This window comes from Schistosoma haematobium, chromosome 1, assembly GCF_000699445.3.
Source record: "Schistosoma haematobium chromosome 1, whole genome shotgun sequence".
Lineage (NCBI taxonomy): Eukaryota > Metazoa > Platyhelminthes > Trematoda > Strigeidida > Schistosomatidae > Schistosoma > Schistosoma haematobium.
Genome location: NC_067196.1, coordinates 17,343,630 through 17,365,273, shown reverse-complemented (window position 1 = coordinate 17,365,273; position 21,644 = coordinate 17,343,630). Strand labels below are relative to the sequence as shown.

The window sequence follows — 21,644 nt, the reverse complement described above, 5'->3', positions numbered from 1 at the left end:
TTATATCAATAAACAATTTCTATTCTTACCTGTAATTGATTTTTCTCAGCTTCACATGTACTTAATTGTTGTTCTAAACATTTGATTTGATTATGCAATGTTGTATATTGATATTCACGTTTGGACATTTCATTTTCATGTTCTGTAATTGTATTTTTCATTTTATTCAACTGTTCCATAATTTCTAATTTTCCTACATACATTTTTTTCCAAAAAAAATATTCATTGACGAAACATTGAGAGAGAGAAATGAAGATTAGATTTCCTTAATAACTGGTACAAAAATACCTGTTTTGAAGTAACATTGATGTGTAAACTCTAGTCGCAAATATAATATTTTTTACAGTGAATCTGTTACTTTAAATTTGGGTCATAGCTAATATTTCGGTAGTACTGATAATAATATTTGGTATAACACTGAAAGTTTTGTCAACTAATAGTTTTGAAAAAGTATATGTTGGAAAGCACTACGTTGGGAAATTGGGTAGTTGGAAGGAAAATGCTCAAATAACTTGTTGATGACGTCTCAGACTAAAAATTTGGGTGAAACGCGTTCAGATCCCACACGAACCATTAGATCCTTCAAGATTGCAGGTACGGCTTACTGATGAGTGTCAACAAGCACGAAACTTAGGTTAAGGGTTTCCTGTTAACTACTTGCAACCACCTAACACCTCAATATTGTGCACGTGATATCGAGCCATTTGGGCTAGTAACCACATTTTAATTTGATCGATATGATTCAATCAGGACCAAAGGACTAAAAAAATATAATGCCATTTATTACTCAATCATCAATCAATTATTAGAGAGCGTCAAAACAAAAATGTAAGAAAATTCAGAGGTGGAAAAATTAACGTGTACTAATAATGCATGTGTGATGAAGTAACATTAGACGTGAATAAAATTACAGTCAGATACTAACTAATATAAAGTCCGAATGTTTACTGGCAATCAAATGTGTGGTGATAGGATTGACACGTCAATGCACTGTAGATTAAGGTATTTAACTGAAACTAACGGAAATCAAGTAAATTCAAATTATGGCGTCAGTTTTCATCAAGGATGAAGATACTGCTTTCTGGTGATTATTATTAAAAAAACGTCTCTCACGAGGTTAGTCACTAGTGAGCACATGGTAATTATCAGTATAGGGTTGTGGAGATTATTAAGTTATTGATTGAGATCTTGAATCGATTGATGTTAGACCACCATCGAAAACCTGGAAGCACTGGACGGCCGTTTCGTCCTATTGTGGGACTCCCCAGTAGTGCGATTCTAGGTTTTCAATGGCGGTCCAACATCAATCGGTTTAAGATCTCAATCAATTGTTTTATTCACGTGCTATAGATCAACACCAGATTTTTACAAGAAATAATGTATCTAGCTGGTAACATAAATTTAATTGGATTGGTTAAGATAAGAGAAAGGGAATGTAGTTATTATCTGATTTGAAAATCTATAAAATTATATATGTGAATATTAGTTCTTAGTTAAACCCGATTTCAACAATTAAATTTTATACCAGGAAGTAATAATCTAAGAAAAATAGTTTTTAGTTTACTTTGTAGTGTCGGTTGCTACGTCAAGCCCACATAGCTTATTCTAGCTTTCGGTCAGACTAATTTATTCATTTTCCTTGAATCATATTTTGACCTTGTTAATTATTCGCTTATCAATCTTGACTGTTTTTATGTAAGCGTGTGTATGTGCATTTCTTATCTTATCACATGGCTGTAACTCATTTTTATCTGACTACAGGCTCACATGCCTTCTCCGGTTTGTTTCACTTTGCTCTCTGCACTCTCACACTCGCTTTCCTGTGTGATTGCTACCTGCGTTGCTTGAGAATTTTTATTAATCATTAACAATATATACTACCTCTACAACTGGTATTCTGGATTTTGAACAATCTCGAGTAAATTCATGATACTACAAGGAGATTTGACCTTCATAAATACTCAGTTAACGGGATATTATTTATTGGAGTCAGATATAGGAAAATTAACCTCTACAACTTATGTGAAATTTGTCTAATTAAATCAGCGACTAATTTGGTATTTTATTTAAACATACCTTTTTCCATATCATTAACATTTGTTTTCATTTCATTCAGTTGTTCTTCACGTTCATTTAATTGTCGACTGTATTCTACAACTTTTTCTTCATTCAATTTTGCTTTTATATCAAAATCATCTCGTTCACGTTCAATTTTTACAAGATGACGTAAAAATCGTCTTAATGCTAAACGTACAGCACCTGGATCTAAATTGGAGCCTGGCAAAGCATGTGTTCTATAACTGTTCATATGATAACGTATAGTATCTAACCATTTGTAAGACCAATCAGATAAATGTGTTAGATAATCAGGATGGAATAATAATCCATTTTCATCACCTGAATAAAATGTACTATCAATTAATCTCTGTTGATCAGCTCTTTCAGTAGATGTTGATCGTAGGGCGAATCCGTCGTACCTGTTTACTGTAACGGAAGACACATGACCCATGTTTTATTAAGCAGTTAGTACAAATCAAAATATAGATAGTTTCTCTTCACTTTAGAATATCCCAGTAAATAAAGTTATTTTACCACAACAGCGTGTGTCAACCAGTAGACAAATGAGAAAGTTACGTTTCTTCCTATTTGAATATATATATCAAAGGCATTATTTGTAAACAAGGATATTGTGAGATAATTGGACAAAATAATAAAATTTCCCTCTATCTTAACTTTTATCGACTGTAATCTGATTTCGAATAAGATTACTTTGTTAAATTAATATAAAATAAATTACTTTTAAGAAATGAGACTTCTCTATCTGTTAAGCGTTTCAGCTTTTTAATGGTTATGTGATTTTACTACATCTATTTACAGACTTTGTTTTCATGTAAAGCAATATATCCTAATCTATATGATCCATACCTTGAATGATATATCAGTTGGATCACAAACAACTGAAAGTAACTTGCAATATGATGTTGACTCAGATAACTTAGTAGCCGCCTGATCTGCTGAATTTGATCAGCATTTAGGATCAGGGTATATAATATTGATTACAACTCATTGGGGAATCATAAAGAAAACTCATTCATTTCGGGGGGATGTGCAACTAGGATATCTTACTATTAGTGTCACTAAATTACACGAGTCTGAATATATGAAGAAACTTCAGTTTCTCCATGATTGAAGGCTACCTCTGCCGATAAGTATCAGCCAACGCAAATAGTTGGTCAAGGACTCCCAGCTAATCGTATCAAACGATCCACAGAATATATTCTTTGACTGGTTAAGGTAACGATAGTCCACAAACCTTAACTATAATTATGTCAGAACAGAAAAGACTTCGTAAAAATCTGACAATTCTATCAATAAAACAGCTACATATAAAATACGTCACAGATTATACATAAAAATGAATTGTTCTAAATTTAGACAATTGTGAATGTAAAGAGATTAAATTATGCTGACTGACAAATTATCTGAGACTTAAAGCATTCTGTCACACTTCTTATCGTTATGTCACAGTGCATCTAATCTATACTTGTTTTGTTGGTTATATAATTGTGTTGCTTAAAGGGTAGTTTTCAAAAGTTTGTTTAATTTATGAAAATGATTGTAATGTAGTTACCAAATGAGACTTATTAAAGTTGCATGTGTTCAATACTTAATATTTAAGACTTCAGGGCAGTCATAAACTCCTAAGCCAATAATTAAGTTTTGGACTGTTAAGTAAGTAAATTTATTTTCAATGAAGCATACCTCTTGTTGGTGAAGCCGATTTAGCGCGTCTTTGTCGGGTGTATTCTGGATCGGAATTAGTATAAGCTTCATATCGGCGTCGACCACGGACACGTGGTTTTGGGAATTGTTCACTTCTAAATGTATACAATACTTCAGGTTTTATGTCTTGTTGACTACTTAATACTTTTTCAGCCATCATTTTTAATTTTTTAGAATCTGAATCATTAAAACCATCGATTTGCTGTTCAAATGAATCTATTCCAGAAGTATTCTTCATATAACCATCATAATCCCATTGTGAATTAACATCATGTGATTTGTCCAGTTCATCTATGTGTTCAGCTAAACTAGAGTCGAAATTATCATTCAATTGTTGTCTTTGTTGTTGCTTATTCACATTTTGTAATTGAGTAGTATATTGAGATTGACGGAAACCAATTAAACGTCTTAATATACTATGTATTGCTGATAAACGTGCCTCAGCTTCTTGACGTGTAGTCAATGTTTCATTCAATTCTGATTCTAATCCTTTGATACAAGTTTGTGATTCAGCTAATAATGTTCGAAGTTCACTGATGACTATATTTGAATTGTCCAACTGAAATAGTAACGAGTACAATAAAATCAACCTAAAATTTACATATTATCGCATAAGATTTTAAATACATGCAGTGTACATAAACTTGGTAGGCTATACTAAGTTAGTAAATGATCAGTTCTTCTTATGTGACGTGAATTTATGTAACTTTTATGGGTTTCCGTTTAAGAAGCTTAGTTCTACCTTTATTTATAAGACCAATATCCTTAAGAACTCTGTTGGATGCAACGTAGGATAACTGACTTAATGTATGACTATCGTCATCTGGAAAATCAATGAGTTTTTAAAGGGTCCATTTGATGGTGTCACTTTGTGATAAAATTTGTCTTCAAATATATAAAAGTCTCCGAGATACCGTCTTACTGAATTTTGTATTTATTATTTTATAGAATAGCTAACCGATGAATTAACCGATTAGAGTTTTTATCAATAAATAGAGTAGAATATCAAATGAATTATACAAGAGGTTTTATTCCATTCCCTGGAAAAAACAGTTGGTGTTATTTACTATGAGAATTTAATTAAACTATATAAATTTGTAGTGTTTTTGATTATCCTGTTGTTGATATTTTGACTGCATGCTGATCAGTCTTAGTTAGGATGTGTATCCTGTAGGAATCGCCTTGATATAGTGATTATTTCACAAGTTTATATCCGATAAGTGAAAAGTGGCTGGTAATAGATAACACGTTGGTGTTTAGAGCTAAAAGTATTAAATTTTAATCCTGGAGCGAATAACTTTGTGATGCAAGTACGCCCAACTGACGAGTCCCAAATAGAGTGGAATGCGCATTCTGAATTCCAATGCTAGCCACATTTTATATGTTATATATATTTGTTGTTATCTTGTTTTACAATGGTGAACGATCTAGACTAAAATTAAACAACCACTATACGTTCCTCAATTTAAAAAAATAAACATTACTAGTAACTACTAAAAAATCCGAAACCATCCATGAAGATTTCATGTTGATCAACCGTATCTTAATCCTATTTATTTTAATTTATCTAATTAATAAATTAACCATAGAAATATCAAATTTAACCATGATATACTTTCGACTGTAAACTCTTCCTTGATTCAACTAAACGTTGATAATCTTTTTGCCAATCTTCTGCAGCTTGATTTGCTGTTCTTTCTCTTGAACGAAGTATTTCTTCTAGTTCAGACATTTGATGATTTAAATCAGTTAATTCAGATTGCAATGTCGATTTCGCTGATTCAATTTCCATTAATTTTTGTTTTAGTGAAACTTTCTCACTGTTATATGAAAGAAAATAAAAGTAGTTCCAAAAAGCTTATTGATATGATTCGCGAGTATATCTTTTATTTGCGTAAAATAGGATCAAATAATATAATCACTTATCATTGTGATTTTATTAATTATTTTTATCATCATGAAACAGAAATTGACGTAAATAATACATTGAACACATTTGAAAATATCTTCCTTCAATTATCCTTTACATACTTTATTCTTTCAATATTATTATTCCGATTGCTCTTCGTTTTCCTTAGTCTTCTCTTTATTTCACTCATCTGCCGGTAAACATTCTACTACGAATTCCTGATACATACTACTTATGTCTGTCTACATAAGTAGTACACATCACAATACTATTCGTTTGCCTAAACCGAATTAGATCTAGTAGGATTTGAACTTTTGATTTACAAATGGGAACAAAATCTTTTAAACACTAAATTACAGAACGTGATGTTAGATTTATTCGTTCATTTACTAAAATTTTAATTTAGACCATTGAAATATGTTATTTTATACTAATTAATTTACAGAATGCTCAAAATTGAGCAACGGTGACGATTTCTAGAATAATCTGGATAAACGGACTGACATTTTATAACCTTGTGAGTTTATAATGTTTTAAGTCAAATTATTTAAACAAAAGTAAACTGTCACGAACTGTCACGAGAAGAAGCGAACAAAAATAATTGTTGGATGGGTTTAATAAATAACTCATATTACCAAGATGTATCTATAAAAATCATATTTTAGTGGTAAAATCTATATTGTTTACTTTGCCTTACATAATAGAGATTTCTAGAAAATTTTCTTCACTTAATATAATTCAGACAGCTAGATGAAGTATCTTTTAACAAACTGGGCTGAACACTATTTTTGCTTTCGATCTCTGAATTATACTAATTTGTGGTCACATGTAACTACGTGATGAGACGCAGTATACTGTTGTATGCATAATATTAACTATTAATCGATAATTAAGTAAATATAAGTAGAAACAGAAAATAAAAATCAGCTTAACTACTACCACTCTCTCTCCCTCTTCGCAATTCAACCAGGTATGCATGTAGAAGAACCCCTAAAGTTTCGTACATCTCTTAGTTAATGTTAAATTTAATAAGATAACAATTTAGAGATATAAGTCTTGTGTTTTGGTAGTATATCTATAGTACATGAAGATGCTTTTAAACTGTTTAGATAATATTTGCATATGAAGAAAATGATTTTTCGACCAGAAGCTTAGTTTGATTTCCACTGATTTCATTCAGATTTAAAAACTTAATGTTTAGTTATTGCATTAGATAACATATATTAGTTAATAGCAGAGATAATCGATAATAGAGCTACGTTTATTAAAAAGTAGGCACTATGACTTCCGCTGTTTGTAGTTGGAGCAGTCTGATAACATTTTTCAAATTTGATGTGATTCAGTGTACAGTTTCCGATGGTACATTTACATTGATAACACTACTTATTTTTCTTCTCTGTGAATTGCTGAACTATGAAGTGTGGTCCTTCGAAATGCGATAAATAAACTCACCTTGGTGTACCCACAATGTGTTTTTAAGTATATTGTTTACTCATCTAGTGCTAAATAAAATTTTCAAATGAAAATATTTGAAGCATACTTCCTTAATTGGTTAAAACAAGAAGAAAAGCTTTGATTTTATGCAATTAAGTTTGTTAGTTAATCTTATTATGCATCATTTTGCTCTAAATTGAATATTGATGAATGAATCAGTCACATTTATGCTTAAAAACAAAACAACAAACCGTTTTAAACTTTCTTCTTGATTCACGCTTTCTCTTAATCGAGCTTTCAACTCTTCGATTTCTTCAGTTAATTTCACATTTTCGGATTCAACTCTTTGTAATTTACCGCGTAATTCCACAATTTCACGTTTACTTTCATTTGCTAAACTTGTAGCTTCTTTCAAACCAACTTGTAGGTCAGCTACACGTTTCTCTGAACTTGTTCGATCCATTTCAGTGCCTTGTAGTTTAGATTTTAGTGAATTAGTCATACGAACTAAATCGACACGTTCTAATTCAATACATTTCAATTGTTTTCTTAATTCTTCATTAGAACGATTTATAGCATTTTTCTCACGTTCCAATTCACCAAGTTTTTGACTTAGTTCACTGCATTCTCTTCTTGAAGAATCATTTATTTCTTCCACTGATAAAAACAGAAGAAAATATTAATTAGCATATTAATTAAGTAAACAGAAATGGAATTGGCATTTTGAATTACTACTGTAAAAATGTTTGCAAAGAGATAAGTCTCTTATGTTTAAAGTTAATATCTATAAAGCAATCTTCATGATCGTTTAACTCATACTACTAAAATGTGATTCATTTCACTTTATTTGTAAAAGTATTGTAAATAAAAGTACAGATAATCGAAGTCAGGTAACATAAGAGAAATTTCCAAATTTCTTTTTTAATCTCTTAGTAACTCTTTATATTTGATATAGTCAAATAATAAGTTTTATGTTTAATTTTCGTAGCACTTTGATATCAGTCGTTTAACAAGAAAAACGTCAAACAATATTCTATAGATAATACTTTCTACATTAAAATACCTTGTATCTACTTAACTGACCTTTTACTCCCAACCAGATTATTTCTGTTTCCATGCTCTTTCTGATGATTACATTTCATCTCAACTTCAAAACTTTATCTTACTATGTTACGCAATCTTTTTTCACAATTATTAATCTTTACATATTCTCTTGATGAATATACAGGCTTTTAACACTCACATTTTTAGTCACTTGATAAAAATAACATTTTTTTCTCTTGTTTATTTTACCCCTTATCTGCTACTATGTTTGGAAAATTATAATTATCATTAGCAAGAATCATTATTAGTATAGAGGATCTGTGGAGATTTTAGAATTTTTACAGAATAAATTACGAAATGACGTTGACTAGATCACCATCGAAAACATGGGAGGACTAACTGGCTGTTTCACCTTAGTATAGGACTCCTAAGCAGTGATCACTCATGATCTCACACTCGGAAATCGAACTTAGAACCTTCAGTGTCGTGCATGGACGCTTAATCTCTACATCACTGAGGTGGCATTCTAGCTTCAATCAAATCATGGTATTGAGTAACCGTTATTCATTTCCTGCGGTAGAAAACTACCTCACACCCGACACGAATTTAACTTCACTGGCTACGGCTTCTCACTAACAATCGAGGAGTTATATCCTGAGGCTAGTGACTAGTGAATACATAAATATTATTAATATTGCCGGATTTGTGGAGATTGCAGAATTATTACATATCGTTTTGGAAATAAAGTATACATTTTCAACTTTAAAACTTTGGAAATGAATTCACCGAAGAAGGAACTCTTCACTGGACCAATCTTTCGCATTTTTATGTCACAATCAGTATATTTTAATATATTTAAAATAGTTAACTTATTGGAAAAAAGTGTCACCAAAATCATTTTAAAATTAAAAAAAAGCAATTTCGAAGCAAATAACTTAAAGTTATTATCATGTAATATCAAATAAATCATTGTATATTAAAATGGATTATTATATACTTACAAGCACGAATACGGTATGTACTATCTACTAATTCTGTATGATTAGTATCTCGAACCTCTTCAGCCAAACGAATTTTTATTTGAAGTTCACTTACTTCTTTTCTCCACTGATCTTTTTGACTTTCAAGACTGTGTATACGCATTCGTAATTCCCGGTTTTCTCTTTCATGTTCAGAACTATTCACAAATAAAACGATTAATCTTAAAATACAGCATATTATAAATAGGCATAAATTATTAAATGGAACAGAACAGTTCATTTTTATAACTCTATATTGATTGTAAATTGTTATTTAGTATATTTTGAATGAGCGACATGAATGCCACTTCTATGTAGTTCTTTGAATAGCATCTAAGATATTGTTTCATTTCAGTTTCTTAAAAAAATAAATTTCATTAACGAATCATGGTCCAAGTACATAATGAAGAAGAAAAATAAGTGAATCTAGTTAGTTAGATAAAGCAGATTGGTTCGGTTTAAAGATATATTTACTAACCATACTGACTGTTCAAAGAAGTGTTGACAACTGAGAAGCGCTACATAGGTGCTTTGTTATGGTATGTGCACTCACAAACTGACAACCTGACTAAATTTGAAAATATAAAGCAGTGAATTTCAACTGGCCTTAAAAACCTAAAGATCTTGATTTTGACCTTGTATAGGGTTATGATTATACATTGATAAATAGTTTTAAGCCGGGTTTTTTAACGGTTTCCCGGTTGATTTTAGTTCGTGACGAAAGTTCTTAACAAACAATGAGTTTCTAAATTTCAATCCTGTTTGAAAAATACTAGGAATTATAAACTAAGACATAAATAAACATTTAAAAAGACACAGGGAAGCAATCAAAATAAATTAGAAATGAGTAAAGATCGTTTTCAAGCAACTAATTACCTTTAAAAACCTTTTCTGAAGCTAGAACAATAAATTATGAATCAAACTCATTTCATATTGTTTACACAAAACCTTTTAAAATATTCATAAATTCCATAAACTAAATGTGCTTACACAAATGTTGCTTTTTAATGAAGCTATTATAAAATAATCAAGTTCAGTAATGAAAAAAACAACAACAGTGCTTTCCATAACTATACAAATCTGATCTTTTTGATCACAGAATAAAAAAGAGCGATCACAAATTAATTAACATTATGATCTAAACAAAAAAAATACTCAATGGATTGACTGGAATATCAACGATAACTTGTATTTTGGTTAGAAACTTCGTATCATTTGACGTGATGCTCACAATATTGTACATAAGTATTTAACGGGTACGAGTAGAAAATTATAAAAGTTTGTAAAGATAAGGTAACTTTATAAAAACGTTCTGTTCAGAAACAAAAGATTTAACATTGAACAATCACACATAGGAGTGTCAAGTAACTATGATTAGTCAAGCTTATTGTTTTTGGTGAAGATAAAGCCATGCTAACACATAAATTTTATAACCGGATTGACAAATTCAGAATATACCACTTTTTTACCTGCTCATATGTGTTTATAGACAGTTGTATATAAGGAAGAGTAGACGATACTTTAATAGATCATTTATTTAAATAAAAATGAATATACGCTAAAGTGTTTACTGATAATATTGAAGTGACTGTAGAAAACTTTAAATTAAGTAGTACTTGTAGACAAACTTTACTTTGATGGCATTTATTTTGACGAAAGGAAAGAAAAATATGGGTCAAAAGTTCAGTGTATTTCATTTTGTGAAAGTTTCCAGACGTTTAGCAACTTTACTTCGACACAAGACCTTAATCTCCAGTAAAATAATATATCTATCAACCTGATTTACTTAAGCGAATTTTTTTCTTTATGTGTTAACATTTGAGTAGAGATTTTTAGTTACTGATACGTATTACAAGTCTCAGTAAAATTTAAGGGAACAACTTGATGTTTAAGTAATACAAAAGTGAGATAAAATAATGTGAAATGAAAAAACTAACCATGCTTCTTGCAATTGGTTTCTAAAGCTCTTAACCTCTTCAGTAGCTTTTCTCAATGCCGACGTCTCGCGATCTTCTCGAACACTTGCATCCTTCTGTGTTCTCTCTAGTGTGATCTGTAATTCAGTAATCTGTTAAGAATTAAAAAAAAACGATTATCTCAGTTAGGGTGAGATCAAAAACCAGGGAACCTTGGATACATGTTTTTTTTAATATAGTATTCCGTGTTAACCAGGTGTACTATTGGGAAGGTATTTACTGTTCGCTTCTGTGGTACAGCATAAATATATAAATCAGAATTTTAATTATTGTAAAAATTAGTTTTCAAATACATCAGTAATTTATGGAAAGCTAATTATCGAAAGAATACTGACAGCAGCTAAATCTTCATAATTTACACATCGTATAACGGTGTCAGATGGAAAGTAATATCATGTCTATACCGCATCCTGTTTCATATTATTTTGTTCAGATATTCAGTTAAAAATTATGTTTTTGTTCAAAGTAGGCTAAATAAATACAATGAAAAATTCCACGATCAATTATATGCACGTTCACAGAATAACGTACAGTTTCTTGTAAAGCATTAACTTTCTCTTGAAGGCCAACTTTTTCTTCTGTTGCTCTGGATAGTTCACGTTGGCGTTCTCGTTCTCCAAGTAAACGAGCTTCATCTCTTTCCCTTATAATAAATGAGGAAATGTTTAAGATAGGTTAATTCAAAGTTATAAAAAAATTGACCACAGACGACTTCATCAAAAAATGAAGTTATTAACTAAACATATGTTCTACTTCATCAGATTCAATTGTATTCTAAAGCATTGCAATATTTAAATAACATGATTATTCTTACATTACTGATTTTCAGATATTAGAATAAATAAAATTGTGGTAGTGTACAGCGTACTAATTGAAATCTCGATATCTTAAACATTGTTGGTCAATTTATGTAGTGACAAGATCAATAGTAAGAAGATAGGTCTGTTACACACCAATTGTTTCCTATTTGTTCGACCTATTGCTTTGAATTTTTGTGTACTTAACTTTTAATTATACTGTTTGTGAAAGATCTAATTATACTGTAAGGTTGTTAAAGCGTAGTTGGCCTAAGCAAGCTTTTTACCTGAGACCCACTGACTGAAGTCGAAGTTTTCAAGCTACCAAGTAACATACTCACAATTTTTATACATTTAAGTTTATTATGTACTATGTACAATGTGTTTAATCTTGGATGACTAGATGCAATCGGTAAAATGCTCTACATTTAGATAGTGCGTTTACTGGAACTTGGTACTAAATTTCTTAGCTGAAAGATTACCTTGTTTGAAGAATCATGTGCTATTTGAAGATCCTAAATACATAATACTAGTACAAACTGACATGAACGAACCTTAGTTACATAAGGCTTGCAGTTGGTTAGGATCATCCACAATTTTCCACATAAAATGATATAAGCGAGGATATATCAATGCATGTGGACAACTGTGGACACATAATCAACTGGAAAAATGTTGAGATCTTGGGCAGAAGCAATTATAAGAACATCAGAGAATTTTTAGAAGCCTGGCACTCAGGTTACTCAGCAATCAACAAACACATTGAAATTGATCCAATTTACCAACCAATCAGAAAAATTATGGACAAATGTAGGACGAAAAATCAAATCAATGGGAGATACAACCAAAATAAAGAAGTAAACAGTGACAGGTTAAAGGTCAACAATAACCAATCGAGATCGAGGTCTACAGGACAAGCTGTGAGCTATATGTGGAGAAATTCGAACACTCAACTTCTACCTGATATTTGTATTGATGATTTCGCTCAGAATAACGATGAAAGCTCCATGAACAAACCATCCAGCTCGGAGAACGAAATTCCACCAAAATCAGCTGAAAAAGGATTGTTGATTCTGTATTGTACATAACTAGAGTAGATCATAGGAACATATCTAATTAAAGTCAATTCCAAAAAACAATACTTCGTTATATCTATAATGTATGATAAGCAAATCAACTGTTTATCAAAAGGAGAACAATGTTTCTCCCTTTTCTCGTAAAGTCATTTTATGAGGACCAATCTTATGTAGTCAGTCAGTCGCAACGTAGGACCTGGTACACATGTAAATCAGTTCAAGTTGTCACACACCGTAAGGACAGAGAGGTGAAATCAGTAGGTCAAATTTTAGAATAATGGAGGTAGTAATAGTATCAGTGGTAGTAGAAAAATTCGGGAAAATCATAAGATTCGAGAAGAAAATATAAATTAGTGAAATAAAAACAAAAGACGTTATGAGAAATTTAGAAGCTCAACATTTGGGGGAAGACAAAGAATGAATGCATCTGCCCCATTGCAAACGATTTTCAGTTGTGTCAGCTAGTCTCCAACCATTGGTTACGATAATCACACAGATCCTAACAGGTAGTCTGCACTTACTTCACAGACCAATGCTATGAATCTCATGTAGCATGCTCATCATTACAATATAACAATGCTTACCTTTGAGCAGTTAATAATTCTTTAGTAAGTCTATTCATTTCTTCAGCAGAACTACGTAATTCATATTCTCTATTAACTAATTGTTCCACATCCACATGCTGTTGTTTATCAATAAGATTTACAGCTTGATCTGCTCTTTCCACAGCTTGTAAACATGCCTTTTCAGCTTCTTCAGCACGTTTTTCAGCATTTATTAATGCTATACGTAAATCTTCTAATTCATTTGTCAGTTGATCACCTACTTTTTTACTATTACGTTCAGATTTTTCTAGTTCAATTTGAAAATTACTATGAGCACGACATAGTTCAGCTAAAATAAAAACACAATTTATTTCGATAAATAATTAGCATACCAATCATTAAAAGAATTCAGGCAGTCAATGAAAGGTAGAAACATTAGTACAATCTATTCAAATAAATAAGATCAAACTAACAAAAAAGAAGGTTTACTCAATCACTAAGTGTTAAGCAATAAGAAATTCAAATTGGGTTGAACTATGTGTTATACATATTCTTATAGTCAGTCAGTCAGTAACAACGTAGAACTTCGTACGTGCGTACATCAGTTTGAGCCGTCATACCACATTAGCACAGAGATGCAGTTGTCGATTCAAATCCCGTAGTGGTAAAGATAGTAAGAGTATAAGCAGTATTAACAATCTAAGATCATAATAGACATTCATTTAATCTACCTATTCGAAGAAATTACTTCGTAAGATAGAAACTAATGATAACTTATTAACTAACCACCATTTCATTTATGTGAAGCTTTTTCTCTTTCAATTAGATAAAATTTAACAATTATTTAGGCTTATAGTGAGTATAGATTAAATCGATGAATGATCTGCATATAATAGACTATGGACCTAAAAAAATGACGATAGCTGTTTTTTATGGATCCTGTAATGTTTTATTCATTAAAATATGACTCCAGCACAACCTATCACAGTATCTGAATCAAGTCATCTAGACCGGACTAGGCTGTAATCTATGATCGAAACAAAGATTTTCATGTAAGGTCTTTGAAAAATAAACATTGATTAGTATCAAATAAGATTCTTTACAGTAGTATTCAATTACTTTAGCATAAATTTTACACAAAATTATAAAATAGAAAATATATAATTTTTAAAAGATATAAACGTTCTAATACCTTGTAATTCATCTCGACGATTTTTTAAATCTGATACATCTCTTTCTAATTGAGATTGTTTATAATATAATTGTTCAATTGTTTGTTGCATATCAAATAAACTAGATTCTAAGTTTTCTTTCTCTGATTTCAATGTATTAATTATTTCTGTAAGATGTCGATTATCTCGTTCAATAATTGATAACTTGGAATTAATGAAGATTAGAAATACAAAACAGTCAAGAAATATAATAACAATCAAATAAGTGTAACAAGTGAATAAGAAAAAAAAGCAACTGGCTTTTTGAAAAGTTAGTAACAAATAGGTGAGAAATATTTTTATGTAATTGAGCAAGAGGTTCTCCTATTTCAAAATCAATATAAATTTATTATAAGCAGAGATGAATGGTGGCTAGCAGTGGAATCTGGGACACGAGTTTTTTCCTACTTGTGACGTGTCAACTGGATATACCTGCATCTCAGATTTGATGTTCAATCCGGAACTGCCGTCGTGTTATCTACTTAGCTACTGAGTTCAAATAGCCACTAGTTTGTGCAGTGCTGTGAAGTTTTAATTCACTTTTGTGTTGTTTATTTAGGTTATCCCATTAATGTTTAGGTCTGCAATTGATTATGATATGAAACTGATCAATTACAGTCTTAAACATTAATGGGAAGACGAAAATGAATCAATGTGAATTTAGTTACATTAGGTCTTTATAGGTTTTTATTTGTTCATTTCTTTACAACTAAGCTAATGTCAATACTATTAATACTAGTTATTTAAATATATGATCAGAAAAATATCTTTAGGCTTTAACATAGAATTGTAAGTGATAAGGACAGATTAACTTGATTTATAAGAATATTTTGGATTTATATGATAGATGTTTGAATTGTCCATTAATTTTGACAATATTTCCTTCATTATTTACCTATGTAATGTCTGGATATGAAAATTTATATTGAGATCATGAACCGATTAATGTTAGATCACCATTGAAAACCTGGGATCATTGGAGGGCCGTTTCGTCCTATTGTGGGACACCACAGCAGTGCGCATCCACGATCCACTCCATACTGATGAAAATTAATAATTTTATATTTTGATCAAAGAAACTTTAATGAAACTTATAAAGTTAAAATTGAGCAGAAAAACTCATTGAAATGTGGAATATTCCGAATGTACAATATTTAACCATGATAGTAAACACTTTCTTACACTACAACATATAAAATATCATATGAATACATAATATAAGTGTGTTGATATGTAAAAGATTCGGAATAAACATTTTTTAAAATATATTGGTTAACATTTGTATGTATTAGTGTAGTGAACGAAAACACAAGTGGGGAGAACCAAATCTTGGTAAAATCTGAAAACTATACTGTGAATACTTCATTTGGAAAATATCAGTTAATCGTCTAAGACTTTATTGTTTCTTCATTTTCACACCAATCATTCTCTGTTCTCATTTTCTTTTCTTCGATATTCTTAACCTTCTGCCTCCAGGTATTTGACTTTCGATTGATGCTACATACTACTAATATCTGTCGATATCAGTAGCACACACCACATTATTACTGTACTAAAATAAAAATTATTTTCGCTTATTTGTACTGCATTACAATAATACTCCCAAGTAACAATCTTTTATGCATCATGTGAATCGCTGTTATTTTTGTCTATTATGTTGTTATTTGCTGGTGCAGAATATCAAAATAATCGTATGTTTGTCATTAAGTGAACTTTTACACTTGGAAAATGGTCAGATGTATGAAGAAACATTATTTATTAAAACGGTATGATATAATAACCATTTGGTCAAACATTTTACAGTTTAACTTTCAATTAGCTCCGTTCCGCTGATAGTAATTTTCAGTCATTAAAATGTAGATAAAAAATGATATCAGTATACTTACATTTGATTTTTTGTACTGTAACAACCATCCAGCTCAGAGAACAAAACTCCATCAAAATCATCCACCTGAGCTACAAATCATCTCCACCATCTCACAACTCATTCAAGTTAGTTTACTCAATTTCTAGATATGTATGCACTAACATATCTCTGCTTAATGGAAGCTAATCGATATTTAATAAATAATGCATGGTAATTTATGACAATTTTGATAATTGGGATCTTTATTATGTACCTTATATTTAAATTTCGGTGTTTCAGTATATTAATATAGTTCAAACAATTAAGTTCTTTATGGTAGTTTGACGAAAGTACACTGTTCATCAGATGGAGCGAATATGACAGCGGCCGTATCGTGATAAAATTCCCTCATGTTTAACGCACTAGTACTGCTTATTGATGTATAAATATTTTTCGAATACTTATGACACCGCCATTTTTGAGATTTTTATCTGCTATCAAAAGATTCAACCAAATTCCCCAAATGGTTTCTTTGATTTGCGCCAATATTATCTCGATTCGTTAATCTTGATATTTACTTTAAATATAATTGGGAGCAACATAGGGTGATGAACAGAGTAATAAACGTGATGTCAGGTAATTCAAACAGTTATTTCATTACGAAAATAACAACACACCTTTTCAAGGACTTTCAAAAGAGTTCTTCGATTGTACGAAATAAAAATTTTATTCTCAGTTAATCAAATCTGTTCTACTAGTGGTTAGAAAAAACCATGTTTACATCTATGTCAAATTTCAATTTTTAAATAGCATCAAAATGTTGTCTATTAAAGTATATAATGTTCGATAGTCACTTATCTTACCTGAAGAAGTAATTCTGCTTTATGTCTTGATATAGCTTCTTTTTCGTTTGTTAGTCTCATGATTAAGGCTTCCTGACGTTCAGAATCTCTGCGGAATGTTGATACGTCTTCCATTAAAGATGCCTTTTGTCTCTGAGCCTCAGATAATGATTCTGTAAGTGTCATCCTTTCTCGAGCCAAGTCACCCAATTCAGCTTCTAGTCGTGATCTAGCTGTCTCGGCGCGCATTGTAGATTCTCGTGCTTGTTCTAATTCAGATTGTGTTAAGGATTTTTCAGAATATAATTTTTCTATTTTATCTCTTTGTTCTTGTAATTCTACCCGAAGATTGGCTCTTTCTTCGGCTAAACGAGATTCTTTAGCATGTGTTAAAGAGATTTGATGGGTTAATTGCTCAGCATCATGCTCTTGTGACTCAAGGACTGTTTCTAGTCTAGCGATTCTTGATTTATACTGGTTTTCTCTATTATGCGCCTTAAATAAATAAACAATATATATATAGAAACGAAGTATGTATTATAAATTAATGTATAATATAAGCTTGGAACTTAGATGTAATTAAGAATCAAGTATTGTTCATGCAAACGTTGTAAAGTTATAATGTCAATGAAACCGATCCCATCTTCGTCAAAGATTAGAGACTAGTGTATTCTTAGAAGAAAATTTAGATTCACTGGTTTCGAATATGTTTGATGAAAGAAACATAATATAACAAATGTTAATAAGATCTTATATGAGATTTTTAATCACATCCAGTTGTTTACGTTAAGTGAGTCAATATGTTGCAGCAAACACTATCAAAATCTAATAATCAAAAGTTAAATCAATTTGACAGTGCTATCAGAATGTGTTCTTTATCACTTTGAAATTACTCAACTATGAAAGTATTAACAAACCATTTTTTCAAATGATCATAACTAATGGTTTATCATTTGTTCTAGTCATTATGAAATTCGTGTACATTAATGATCCATTTCTTCACAGTGACTAAAATAAATAATTTGATAATATATTCTTCTTTTAAATAGTTGAGATCATGATTCAATTGAAGCTGCTGAAGAGTCCTCTTCTGATTTTAATATAATCTTTGTTGACAAAAATGCTTTGAATTTTATTCGTTCACACTATTTTCGTAATTTAATTATTTACTGTTCTACATAAAAACTGAAGGTTTATTACTTATATGATCGATCGAATGCTGAAGATTTTCAAATCATTAGAAAAAAGACTATGAGCATTACATTCTGATTCACAGGAATTTTTCAACTAATATCAATTCATGAAATGAAAAAACTTTCACAGTATAAGATGGTGGTTGGAGGTAGTCAACAGGAAACCCTGGACCCGGGCATCGTCTTATTTGGCACTCGTCAGCAAGGTGTACCTGCAATCTTGAGGGAACTGTTGCTCCCTGACGGAATCAATGCTGTGTCACCCAGCTTCACAGTCAAAGACATTACTACTAGGCTATCCGGGCCGCGACTGACCTCCTGTAGGACTGAGATGCATTTACGATTGATTGATCACTGTGTAATGATCGAATGCTATCGACCAAGTTGCACTAAGAAAGACCTAACACACATGACATTGATCACCACCCAATGATCAATCAATTTTGAAATTTCACAGTGATTAGACAGGGAAAGTACTGATTATAGTTATTTTACAAATTAAAGACCAGATATACTAGTGAAAAATATTTTCCCTTTAAGAACTAGAACATCTAAAATATTAAATCAATGAGAACGATTTTGTCTAGTTATTAAAATGGTTATTTCTATTATTAATACTGATGAAAAGATCAATTGTTAGAAGACAGAATAGTACAACGGACAAATAACTCGAAATTTATTGTTATTTAGTAGTCAGTGAACGAACATATATTCAGCTGGAGCTCATAAGAAGATAAATTGAGTATATTTGAGTAATCTTCTGTACTTGAAAATTTTGAGGATCTGTATACCGATGATGTGTAAATGATAACTTGAGTTAAATAGAAAAATAGGTTTAGGTAGGCGTCAACGTATTAATAATCATTTTACTTATCTAGTACTTCGCATATTCAAAATACTCGCTTATTTATATTTTCTCAACCAACAAAGACTCTGGGATTAGATACTATTTATAAATCTATAAAATAGATTCAATGTGAGATTTAGTAGATTTATCTATATAAAAAACTTACGTGGAATTCCGCATATTATTTAACATCAGTGTCGTATTTTACAAACATAGGATAATACCCAAGTAACAGTGAAGTTCATTGTTAATGCTGCTACCATCCCTTATGTTCGAGTAAAAGATCGTAAGACCAAAACTGACAGATCATTATTATTATAGTATTGACTGACTTTCACAAATTTATATATTACTATATATTTAGTCTGAGTGCCAACTGAAATCTGTTTGCCAAAACTTTACATTTAGCAGATAGATGTGTGTTATTGATTGTTTATCAAGTTTTTGTAATTAATTTGATGAAATAAATCATCAATTGGACTCATGATTAAAACGTTATATTACATCATCCATGTTCAGTTTACTTTGAATGACAAATGTTGAAATATTTCATATGAGTTTCCTTTTGATTACTTTTTACCATTTGATAGAAATTTCTGTCTATACTATACTATCCTTTAAGAGATCCACATTCTAACACATATTGTTACTTAATCTCTCGAAAAAATATTGATCCGAGTGGCATGCATTCATCTGACACTTTATAAAGTTGTGTTTAATTAATTTAAGAAAACGAATGTAGAAATCAAAGCTCGGTTTAAAACTATACATTGTTTTACTGAGTTGACTTTTAGATACATCGATTATATCTGTACTTAATCAGAGAGTTAGTAAATAACTTATTAGTTTTCAAGTTTTTCAACAATATACGTATGTTTGAATATGCTTTACATTTTCATTGATAATATAGCGTGATAGCAACTTCAACAAGTAGTCTACAAACACAAACTTCGAATGTATGATCAAGTTAAATAACTTTTAATAAAGAAAATAATTAAGTTTATTTGGTTACTTGGTTGAGGTCTTCATTTAATTCGTCAATTTTAGCTTGAATTTTACCAGCCGCTGTAATTGCGTCATTTTTCTCCTGGTCTAATATTTCTTTTTCTAATTCAACACGTCTTAACTGTTCACGGATTGTAGCCAATTCTTCTCGAAAGTTTACAACACGTTGTTCTGTACTACCTAATGTTTTTTGTATAGCATCTAATTCACGAAGCTTGATTAAGATTAAAAATTAAATACGAAACATTGATTAAAACAACCGTGATATTCTGTAGGAGTATTGATAAATAAAATTTATTAAGAACGCAATCTATCAAACCAATATTAAAAAGTAGTAGAATTACTAAAAAACGTTTTTCCTATTGCAAATAAAGGGAAGTGGCTGGAGTTTTTCATATATTATCAAACTCTATCGCACTCAGGTGTAAGGTTATCCATCCTTTTCTTAACATTCAACAAAAGTGCTATATCTAGTATTACCAAGTATTTTTCCCTCTTATTTAGTGGGTAAGTGCTGCATATTGAAATGTGATTTTCACTGAGAGTTCCATTTTAAACATCCAAATCTGTCTACATCTATCCTCTATGAACACGCCGAATAAAATAAACAAATACGGGGAAAGTTAGAGCTTGAAAAGAAGTCCACTGTGAAAGGAGTGCCCTTATATGCAGCGATTACTCACTAAATGAATGGGAAAATGACCAAGAATTCTTGATACTTCAGATGCAATGAACATTAAAAAACAGATGCGTTATAAATTCATGTTCATGTATCCTATTTCCTGCTCAGTAGAAAACGGAGCCCTAGTTATTTATCTAACATGGTTCATTTGTAAAAATATTCACAAACTTAACTCTGTTCACATCTTGCATCATTAACAAATATACAAATATTTTAACTATGCTCTTCTATATTACAGATATTAAATTTCCCTAAGTCGCATATACGGAAATACATACAAGTAAGTCTCTACAGAACCGTCTTGACCTAAATGACATGATATTATTATGATCAGATCTTTTGATAGTGCCAAAAATATTCTACATTATTTCCTTCTTACTATTTAAGTTTGTATTAATTTAATTTGGTGATTTATTTTCTGAAGAAGCAACTTAT

The 21,644-nt window shown here is 30.7% G+C and overlaps 1 protein-coding gene across 1 annotated transcript in view; it reads right to left on the bottom strand.

The window, feature by feature from the left end:
- Window positions 1-21,644, bottom strand: part of MS3_00003835 (uncharacterized protein) — a 68,658-nt gene that overhangs the window by 17,797 nt on the left and 29,217 nt on the right. Inside the window, exons 11-22 of the mRNA XM_051211695.1 lie at window positions 20,535-20,741; window positions 17,504-17,977; window positions 14,776-14,959; window positions 13,623-13,932; window positions 11,697-11,808; window positions 11,127-11,257; window positions 9,172-9,347; window positions 7,378-7,783; window positions 5,399-5,603; window positions 3,763-4,342; window positions 2,077-2,484; window positions 30-193 (exon numbers count right to left, since the gene is read on the bottom strand). Coding sequence (XP_051073279.1) covers window positions 30-193; window positions 2,077-2,484; window positions 3,763-4,342; window positions 5,399-5,603; window positions 7,378-7,783; window positions 9,172-9,347; window positions 11,127-11,257; window positions 11,697-11,808; window positions 13,623-13,932; window positions 14,776-14,959; window positions 17,504-17,977; window positions 20,535-20,741 — 3,357 coding nt within the window. The remainder of the gene's footprint in view (window positions 1-29; window positions 194-2,076; window positions 2,485-3,762; window positions 4,343-5,398; window positions 5,604-7,377; window positions 7,784-9,171; window positions 9,348-11,126; window positions 11,258-11,696; window positions 11,809-13,622; window positions 13,933-14,775; window positions 14,960-17,503; window positions 17,978-20,534; window positions 20,742-21,644) is intronic.